Source organism: Oncorhynchus mykiss, chromosome 11 (genome assembly GCF_057628025.1).
Source record: "Oncorhynchus mykiss isolate SJ-2025 chromosome 11, ASM5762802v1, whole genome shotgun sequence".
NCBI classification, from domain to species: Eukaryota; Metazoa; Chordata; class Actinopteri; order Salmoniformes; family Salmonidae; genus Oncorhynchus; species Oncorhynchus mykiss.
The window spans coordinates 81992501-82003375 of NC_143032.1; the positions used below are offsets into that span (position 1 = coordinate 81992501).

Consider the following 10875-nt stretch of genomic DNA (forward strand, 5'->3'; position numbering starts at 1 on the left):
AGCACAAACACTTAATCTAGTGTGCATCGACCAGTCTCAATAGCGAGAGGGGCGACTTCACATCAACATTTTGCAAAAGAGCTTCGAAATTGATAAAACTGTACGTACATTAGAGTTCTGTCCCAAAACGGGTACAGGCAGTAGGTATCAGTGAACTGATAAAGGCAGTAGGTATCAGTGAACTGGTAAAGGCAGTAGGTATCAGTGAACTGGTAAAGGCAGTAGGTATCAGTGAACAGGTAAAGGCAGTAGGTATCAGCGAACTGGTAAAGGCAGTAGGTATCAGTGAACTGATAAAGGCAGTAGGTATCAGTGAACTGGTAAAGGCAGTAGGTATCAGTGAACAGGTAAAGGCAGTAGGTATCAGCGAACTGGTAAAGGCAGTAGGTATCAGTAGGTATCAGTGAACTGGTAAAGGCAGTAGGTATCAGTGAACTGGTAAAGGCAGTAGGTATCAGTGAACTGATAAAGGCAGTAGGTATCAGTGAACTGGTAAAGGCAGTAGGTATCAGTGAACAGGTAAAGGCAGTAGGTATCAGTGAACAGGTAAAGGCAGTAGGTATCAGCGAACTGGTAAAGGCAGTAGGTATCAGTAGGTATCAGTGAACTGGTAAAGGCAGTAGGTATCAGTGAACTGGTAAAGGCAGTAGGTATCAGTGAACTGATAAAGGCAGTAGGTATCAGTGAACTGGTACAGGCAGTAGGTATCAGTGAACTGGTAAAGGCAGTAGGTATCAGTGAACTGGTAAAGGCAGTAGGTATCAGTGAACTGATAAAGGCAGTAGGTTTCAGTGAACTGGTAAAGGCAGTAGGTATCAGTGAACTGGTAAAGACAGTAGGTATCAGTGAACTGATAAAGGCAGTAGGTATCAGTGAACTGATAAAGGCAGTAGGTATCAGTGAACTGATAAAGGCAGTAGGTATCAGCGAACTGGTAAAGGCAGTAGGTATCAGTAGGTATCAGTGAACTGGTAAAGGCAGTAGGTATCAGTGAACTGGTAAAGGCAGTAGGTATCAGTGAACTGGTAAAGGCAGTAGGTATCAGTAGGTATCAGTGAACTGATAAAGGCAGTAGGTATCAGTGAACTGGTAAAGGCAGTAGGTATCAGTGAACTGATAAAGGCAGTAGGTATCAGTAGGTATCAGTGAACTGATAAAGGCAGTAGGTATCAGTGAACTGGTAAAGGCAGTAGGTATCAGTGAACTGGTAAAGGCAGTAGGTATCAGTAGGTATCAGTGAACTGATAAAGGCAGTAGGTATCAGTGAACTGGTAAAGGCAGTAGGTATCAGTGAACTGGTAAAGGCAGTAGGTATCAGTAGGTATCAGTGAACTGATAAAGGCAGTAGGTATCAGTGAACTGATAAAGGCAGTAGGTATCAGTGAACTGGTAAAGGCAGTAGGTATCAGTGAACTGATAAAGGCAGTAGGTATCAGTGAACTGATAAAGGCAGTAGGTATCAGTAGGTATCAGTGAACTGGTAAAGGCAGTAGGTATCAGTGAACTGATAAAGGCAGTAGGTATCAGCGAACTGGTAAAGGCAGTAGGTATCAGTGAACTGATAAAGGCAGTAGGTATCAGTAGGTATCAGTAGGTATCAGTGAACTGATAAAGGCAGTAGGTATCAGTGAACTGGTAAAGGCAGTAGGTATCAGTAGGTACAGTGCCTTGCGAAAGTATTCGGCCCCCTTGAACTTTTCGACCTTTTGCCACATTTCAGGCTTCAAACATAAAGATATAAAACTGTATTTTTTTGTGAAGAATCAACAACAAGTGGGACACAATCATGAAGTGGAACGACATTTATTGGATATTTCAAACTTTTTTAACAAATCAAAAACTGAAAAATTGGGCGTGCAAAATTATTCAGCCCCCTTAAGTTAATACTTGTCATATGGAGTGAAAAAAGATTTGACAAGTCAGATACGAACAAATTCTTATTTACAATGACGGTCTATCGGGGCAGAAAAACAGATTTTTTTTACCTTGGCAGCTCGGGGATTCAAACCAGCGACCTTGCAGTTACTGGCCCAACGCTCTAACCACTAGGCTACCTGCCGCCACCAATCACAGCTATGACAAAACGGATATTTGCAGTTGCGACATCACAAAGCCCGTGAAAACACACACCCAGATAGATGCTCGTTTGGCTGCAAAATCTCAGCCAATTTAATGCCATATGCTGCCCATATGTCCTTGAATAGCAGCATTTGGAGTCTATTTACCCACACCAAGGTCAAATCTGCTGTTCTGTTCCCATGTTGTTGTTCCCACTCTGTTGTTCCCATGTTGTTGTTCCCATGTTGTTGTTCCCACACTGTTGTTCCCATGTTGTTGTTCCCATATTGTTGTTCCCATGTTGTTGTTCCCACACTGTTGTTCCCATGCTGTTGTTCCCATGTTGTTGTTCCCACACTGCTGTCCCCATGCTGCTGTCCCCATGCTGCTGTCCCCATGATGCTGTCCCCATGATGCTGTCCCCATGCTGCTGTCCCCATGCTGCTGTCCCCATGCTGCTGTCCCCACACTGATGTCCCCATGATGCTGTCCCCATGCCGCTGTCCCCATGCTGCTGTCCCCATGCTGATGCCCCAGTATGTAATAATAGGTCATATAAAAAAAGATTAGTGAAACATTAGAAAGGTAGGACACCCATGGCTTTACACTTAGCAATAATGTCACCAAGGACACCATGTCACCAAGGGCACCATGTCACCAAGGGCGCCATGTCACCAAGGGCGCCATGTCACCAAGGACACCATGTCACCAAGGGCACCATGTCACCAAGGGCACCATGTCACCAAGGGCACCATGTCACCAAGGGCGCCATGTCACCAAGGGCGCCATGTCACCAAGGGCACCATGTCACCAAGGACACCATGTCACCAAGGACACCTTGTCACCAAGGGCACCATGTCACCAAGGGCACCATGTCACCAAGGGCACCATGTCACCAAGGGCACCATGTCACCAAGGACACCTTGTCACCAAGGACACTATGTCACCAAGGACACTATGTCACCAAGGACACCATGTCACCAAGGGCACCATGTCACCAAGGGCACCATGTCACCAAGGGCACCATGTCACCAGGGACACCATGTCACCAAAGACACCATGTCACCAAGGACACCTTGTCACTAAGGGCACCATGTCACCAAGGGCACCATGTCACCAAGGGCACCATGTCACCAAGGACACCATGTCACCAAGGGCACCATGTCACCAAGGGAACCATGTCACCAAGGGCACCATGTCACCAAGGGCACCATGTCACCAAGGACACCTTGTCACCAAGGGCACCATGTTATCAAGGGCGCCATGTCACCAAGGGCACCATGTCACCAAGGACACCATGTCACCAAGGACACCAAGAACACCATGTCACCAAGGACACCATGTTATCAAGGGCGCCATGTCACCAAGGGCACCATGTCACCAAGGGCACCATGTCACCAAGGACACCATGTCACCAAGGACACCTTGTCACCAAGGGCGCCATGTCACCAAGGACACCAAGAACACCATGTCACCAAGGGGCACCATGTCACCAAGGACACCATGTCACCAAGGGCACCATTCACATGGTTAGCTATGAAGATACATTGTAATCCAAAAATGCATGAATAATCAAACCCAGATACTTGTACTGACAACATGTATTATGTCAGGACAAGGGCAATAGGAGAAAATGAAATGTGTTACACGACCTGCTGAGTTCCTATAGTGAAAGGCCCTGCTATAGTGGAAGGCCCTGCTATAGCGAAAGGCCCTGCTATAGTGAAAGGCCCTGCTATAGCGAAAGGCCCTGCTATAGCGAAAGGCCCTGCTATAGCGAAAGGCCCTGCTATAGTGAAAGGCCCTGCTATAGTGAAAGGCCCTGCTATAGTGAAAGGCCCTGCTATAGCGAAAGGCCCTGCTATAGCGAAAGGCCCTGCTATAGCGAAAGGCCCTGCTATAGTGAAAGGCCCTGCTATAGTGAAAGGCCCTGCTATAGTGAAAGGCCCTGCTGTGGTGAAAGGCCCTGCTATAGTGGAAGGCCCTGCTATAGTGAAAGGCCCTGCTGAGTTCCTATAGCGAAAGGCCCTGCTATAGTGAAAGGCCCTGCTATAGTGAAAGGCCCTGCTGTAGTGAAAGGCCCTGCTGTAGTGGAAGGCCCTGCTATAGTGGAAGGCCCTGCTATAGTGGAAGGCCCTGCTGAGTTCCTATAGTGGAAGGCCCTGCTATAGTGAAAGGCCCTGCTATAGTGAAAGGCCCTGCTGTAGTGAAAGGCCCTGCTGTAGTGAAAGGCCCTGCTGTAGTGGAAGGCCCTGCTATAGTGGAAGGCCCTGCTGAGTTCCTATAGCGAAAGGCCCTGCTATAGTGAAAGGCCCTGCTATAGTGGAAGGCCCTGCTATAGTGGAAGGCCCTGCTGAGTTCCTATAGCGAAAGGCCCTGCTGAGTTCCTATAGCGAAAGGCCCTGCTATAGTGAAAGGCCCTGCTATAGTGAAAGGCCCTGCTTAGTTCCTATAGCGAAAGGCCCTGCTGAGTTCCTATAGTGAAAGGCCCTGCTATAGTGAAAGGCCCTGCTGAGTTCCTATAGCAAAAGGCCCCGCTATAGTGAAAGGTACTGCTGAGTTCCTATAGCGAAAGATCCTGCTGAGTTATTATAGTGGAAGGCCCTGCTATAGCGAAAGGCCCTGCTATAGTGAAAGGCCCTGCTATAGTGGAAGGCCCTGCTATAGTGGAAGGCCCTGCTATAGTGGAAGGCCCTGCTATAGTGGAAGGCCCTGCTATAGTGGAAGGCCCTGCTATAGTGAAAGGCCCTGCTGAGTTCCTATAGTGAAAGGCCCTGCTGAGTTCCTATAGCGAAAGGCCCTGCTATAGTGGAAGGCCATGCTGAGTTCCTATAGCGGGAGGCCCTGCTATAGTGGAAGGCCATGCTGAGTTCCTATAGTGAAAGGCCCTGCTGAGTTCCTATAGAGGGAGGCCCTGCTGAGTTCCTATAGTGGGAGGTCCTGCTGAGTTCCTATAGTGGAAGGCCCTGCTGAGTTCCTATAGTGGAAGGCCCTGCTGAGTTCCTATAGTGGAAGGCCCTGCTGAGTTCCTATAGTGGAAGGCCCTGCTGAGTTCCTATAGTGGGAGGCCCTGCTGAGTTCCTATAGTGGGAGGCCCTGCTGAGTTCCTATAGTGGGAGGCCCTGCTGAGTTCCTATAGTGGGAGGCCCTGCTGAGTTTCTATAGTGAAAGGCCCTGCTGAGTTCCTATAGTGGAAGGCCCTGCGGAGTTCCTATAGTGGAAGGCCCTGCTGAGTTCCTAGAGCGATAAGGCCCTGCTGAGTTCCTATAGTGGAAGGCCCTGCTATAGTGAAAGGCCCTGCTTTGTGTGTGTGTGTGTGTGTGTGTGTGCGTGTGCGTGTATACCCTTCCTACCCAGTATACTAGCAGCTCTGGTCTTGTTCCTGACGTAGGTGCGACTAGCCGGGTCGTCCCCAACCAACACCACACCCAGGTGGGGTCTCATGTTGCCGCCGGTGACCAGCTCCTCCACCTCCCTCTGAATCTCTCTGTGAATCTGACGTGCCATCTCTGTCCCTGACACCACCACTGCAGCATGCCTGCACACACACACACACACACACACACACAGAAACACACACAAACACGTTTTGTAGGCTGGCTGAATATTACACCATTACATGAGATGACTAGAATGCTGCAGGGACAAGGTGGCTTTGAGGTGTGGAGCTATTATAAACTTGCTATAATTAAATCCCATCTATTTGCTGTCTGATATCATCAAACGCACTCTCCGTATCACACACATAGTGTGTCATCTCAAATTGATCTGACAGGTGCTCGTGACAGGAGTTATCTTTGGCACCTAATGCGCGTTGTCAGGCCTATTGCAACCTTGTTGAACTGAGCCGGGATAACTAACTAGCTAACTAGCTCAACCTCATAGCCTCCCCTCAAGAGGGATAATGCAGAAATGAATGCAATGCAAGTTCGACGCGTTTGTTAACAGTAACTAGCTATCATCTTATCTGTAAGTGTTTTAAATCTGCCCCGCGCCCGTTATTTTCCGCCAGCTAGCCAGCACCTGCCCTTGCTACAGTACACTGCACGATGCAGCTAGCTGTCAATCTCACCGACTGACAGGTGACGAACAGGTCACCCCTTCACCGGTCTCAGCTAGCAGCTGCATGGAGCATCCCTCCTCTCTGTCTCCCTCACATGTTTCTGGCTTCTTACCTGGTGACTGACGCATGGAGATGTCTTCTCTGGCTCTCGCACTTTCTGTGCATCCGCAGTTTGGCTCGGTAGTGGTGGAAGGACAGACTGTTACAAATCCTGTAGGAGGAGCGTAACGGGGAGATAGAGGCCGCCATGTTGCCCGCCCCGCCGCTGTGTGTGTGTGTGTGACTGTGGATAGGGGGTAGCCCAACGGCCTGCAGATGGCGAAATTTGGTATTGATAGTTACGTTGTACCGTCCAATTGCATTGTATGCAGCGGGCAATACACTTGTATCCCCGTGGAACCGGTTCATACCTAAAACATTCTCCATTCTCACTGCAAATGCGTAGATTTTCCCCTTAACAATATTTAATGGCGAGAAGGCAGGGGGGGGGGAAACGTGTGAAATATGCATACTTTATTTATTAAACACATTTTTTAACCACATTCTAGTGGCTAATGCTACTTCCTCGTGTTGCGTTGTGCATTCAGCCTGCCTCGATCAAACCTACATCATCCTTGCGTTTTGGTACACCAGAAATACATTCGCGCTGCGTTTGCCTTTCAGCATTGGTAGATGCAGTTGCAGTGGGTTCTGTGTGGTGCACATGTTGAATAAATCGAATTTATCCAATCAAAGTGTATACTTATGCCTCACGTCAACCAGATGCATCGAACTCTTCGCTTTCAGGTGGAAGTCATTCATTGTCAATGCAGCAGTTGTGTGCCTGCACGTGTTCATTATGTTCAACCCTTCGGTTGCTTTACCATGCGGTGGTACACGCAGAAGTGCGCACACTGCAACTAGCTAGCTTTGAGCTAGTTGGAAAGCGAAGCACGTGTGCCATGTACAGAAATGCGGACTAGACATCCGGTAAAACAAAACTCCTATGCATCTGGTGGACATCAGGCATTAGATGGCTTGACAGAAATGGAAGCAGAAGGTGACTTTTTTTTGCACACATATCCAGATGATGCTGCATAGTGTAACGACCCTGGGTTTATAACGGATATCGATTCAAGCGCTCGAGCGTGCTTTTATGACAGTCGATAGCGCGCTGGACTTCGGGCTAGAAGGTCGAGGGTTCGAGACCTGTTCCATGCCTGTTTCTTTTTTAATTTGTATTATTCTTATTATTTTTATTAACAACAAATCAATACAGAAAGTACATGAGGGAACACAAGTACATATATATTACATACAATGGACAATCGAACCAGGGGGTACAATATATCACATTACAATTACACAAGGACCTAAAGGGACATACATACACTTATAGTTCTAACAGCTTTTTTTGAGTAGAGTATTTAACTGTCTTAAAATACAGTTCAATTTATTTTTGTAGGGTAAGAAAATGTTTTTTTGTTTGTAAATTTACATTTGTGTATATGAAATTTGTCCAAAAGAATAATTACATTAATTACATAAAAACGTTTCAGCTTATCTTATGTAAAGTATCCAAGCAGTACATCTCTCCACAATAGTGTAAAATCTTCATAAATGTGGTCAATTATAAACCTACTGATGTCTTGCCACAGTTTTCTTACATGCATACAATGGCAAAAAAGATGCAACACTGTGTCCAGGTGGTCATTACAAAAGGAGCAATTTGAGTTGATGTTTTCCTTAAACTTCTTCATATAGTGGTTGGCAGGATAATATTTATGAATAATTTTAAAGGAAACTTCCTTAATCTTGTTAACAAGTAGGTACGTGTGTGGCAACATCCCAAACTTTTTCCCAACAGATATTATCAATAAATCCATTTCAATAAGGCATGACATAAATAGATACAACATCCTGCTGAAACAAGGATCGTATCGCTCTGTTGTTGAATGGACCAAAAGAGAAACAAATCTTTCCTACTGATGAGTCAACAGGGTCAATAGAAGGTAGGCTCTGAGGGTCTTGACACGTCCCTGAGTAACAGAGCAACACCTGAGGGAATGGCGTCTAAAACAATTACAAAATCTTTAGGTGTTACAGGGACCTTGTAAAGTGATAAGAATTCTTTATAACTGAGTAAAAGACCCTCTGCATTTGCCAGTTGGCTCACCAATAGGATATTATTTCGGAACCAATATTCCAAAAACAAAGAAGTCTTTTTATACAATATATCCCGATTATTCCATATATAATATATGTGTGGAGAAAAATTGTGTTTCTAAATTAAGGACCATGAGAAGAAAACCTGCCGATGAAAAGCAGAAAGTTTCACTGGAATTTTGTCAATATTATAATTGCAAAACCACATGAAGTTAAGGCCACCAAAAGTAGAGAAGACACGATGAAGAATAAAATTCTAGATAGAAGTGGTTCTTCTTAGGAATTGTTTTATCCAATTGATCTTAATAAAAGTATTATTTAAAGTAGTAAAGTCCAGAAAATTCAGTCCTCCATTCTCATAAGTGTTCATTACAACAGTTCTCCTAATGTAATGGGTACGGTTTCTCCACAGAAAGTTGAAAAGCATCTGGTCTATCCCCTTGCTTATTTTACTGTCAAGATATAAAGATAGAGTGCCATATGTTAGTCTAGAGATACCTTCAGCCTTGGTTATTAGGACTCTACCTTTTAAAGATAAGTCCCTCTGTAGCCATTGATTTAGCTTCTTCTGGGTATTTTTAATAAGAGGATTAAAATGTAGTAAGCCTCTAGACTTCTGATCCTTTGTAATGGTTATGCCTAAATATGTAAGTTCTTCTTTTACTGGAATACCATAATATGAATGTGTCACACAATCTTTGACAGCTATGAGTTCACATTTATTAATGTTAAGATATAGACCAGACGCTTTGGAAAAGGATTGTATCACATTGATCGATATGGGAATTTGGTTAGCGTCTTTCAGAGAAAGTGTAGTATCGTCAGCCAGCTGGCTTATAATAATTTATTTACCAGCTATGGAAATACCTTATACAGGACTATTATTTAAAGAATTTGTAAGAAGTTAAGTGATTAATAAAAACAGGTACGGGGAGATAGGACAACCTTGCCTAAATCCTCTTTTTAACTCAAATCTAGGTGAGGTGCCATATTTAAATTTGATAGAGCTGTTACCATTTGCATAGAGAGTCTTAATAGCCTTACATACAAAAAAAATCCCCAAAGCCAAGTCTCTCATGGGGATTGGAAGAGAAACTGATGCGCTACTGTGTCAAATGCTTTATAAAAATCTAAAAATAATATGAAGCTATCCTCAGTTATTAGGTCTGAGTAGTCAAGTATGTCTAATACTAGTCTGACATTGTTAGAAAAAATGTCTGTTCCTCATGAAGCCAGACTGTGTTTCATCAATGACTGCATCCAGGACTTCTTTAATTATTTTTGCAAGTAGTAATTATTCATATTATTCAATATAGTCATTATTAAGAAGACAAATTGGACGCCAGTTATCGATGAGCAGCACTTATTTTTTAGGCTTAGGTATCAGTGTTATTAACCCCTGACTCATTGTAGGAGGGAGAACATTGTTTTTAATACTCTCTAAAAAAGACTTCAAATTGGAAAGGAGCTACTTGTTCAGAAAATAATTTGTAAAATTCTGATTCTGTAATTCTGTAATTCCATCAAATCAAATTTATTTATATAGCCCTTCGTACATCAGCTGATATCTCAAAGTGCTGTACAGAAACCCAGCCTAAAAACCCCAAACAGCAAGCAATGCAGGTGTAGAAGCACGGTGGCTAGGGAAAAACTCCCTAGAAAGGCCAAAAACCTAGGAAGAAACCTAGAGAGGAACCAGGCTATGAGGGGTGACCAGTCCTCTTCTGGCTGTGCCGGGTGGAGATTATAACAGAACATGGCCAAGATGTTCAAATGTTCATAAATGACCAGCATGGTCAAATAGTAATAATCACAGGCAGAACAGTTGAAACTGGAGCAGCAGCACGGCCAGGTGGACTGGGGACAGCAAGGAGTCATCATGCCAGGTAGTCCTGAGGCATGGTCCTAGGGCTCAGGTCCTCTGAGAGAGAGAAAGAAAGAGAGAAAGAGAGAATTAGAGAGAGCATACTTACATTCACACAGGACACCGGATAAGATAGGAGAAGTACTCCAGACATAACAAACTGACCCTAGCCCCCCCGACACATAAACTAATTCAGCATAAATACTGGAGGCTGCTACCATTTCTGTCAAGCCGTCTCCACAGACAGTTTGATGCATATGTTGGATGAATCCAATGTACGCACCACACAGAACGCATTGCAACTGCAACGCAATGCTGAAAGATTCCATTGGAAATTCATGTATTTCTGGTGTACCAGGCAGCCTGGCAGGGAGGTGTGGGCAGTTGTGTGTTCCATAGATAATGCTGCCACACAAATAATAGGCTGCGAAGTTTGTTAAAAAGCAGAGAAATATTTCAAAGGTCATCAAAATATTTTAGGCTGCAAAGTTTGTTAAAAAGCAGAGAAATATTTCTGCCTATGACATTTATTCAAATGCTACATAGTTAGCAACGCTAGCTAAGTCGTTAGCTATGTTTTTTTTTTGTATTTATTTTTTAAGAGAAAACATAAGTATACAAACAGACAATGATAACATATGCTAGGGGGTACAACAAATTACAGATCATACAAAGACCTTAAAAGATGCACTCATATTGATTGTTTTAACAGCTTTCTTATTTGAAGAATGTGTACTGGTCTCAA

At 44.4% G+C, this 10875-nt stretch overlaps 1 protein-coding gene across 2 annotated transcripts in view; it reads right to left on the reverse strand.

The window, feature by feature from the left end:
* The window catches only part of LOC110536461 (bifunctional methylenetetrahydrofolate dehydrogenase/cyclohydrolase, mitochondrial), a 28146-nt gene extending 21717 nt beyond the window's left edge, over positions 1-6429 (reverse strand). The window contains exons 1-2 of one of the 2 annotated variants that reach the window (XM_036936483.2): positions 6234-6429; positions 5412-5596 (exon numbers count right to left, since the gene is read on the reverse strand). In XM_036936483.2, the coding sequence (XP_036792378.2) occupies positions 5412-5596; positions 6234-6370 (322 nt within the window). In that variant the 5' untranslated portion in view covers positions 6371-6429. The remainder of the gene's footprint in view (positions 1-5411; positions 5597-6233) is intronic. The other variant, XM_090191244.1, reaches the window with a different exon arrangement.
* Positions 6430-10875: the final 4446 nt, after the last annotated feature.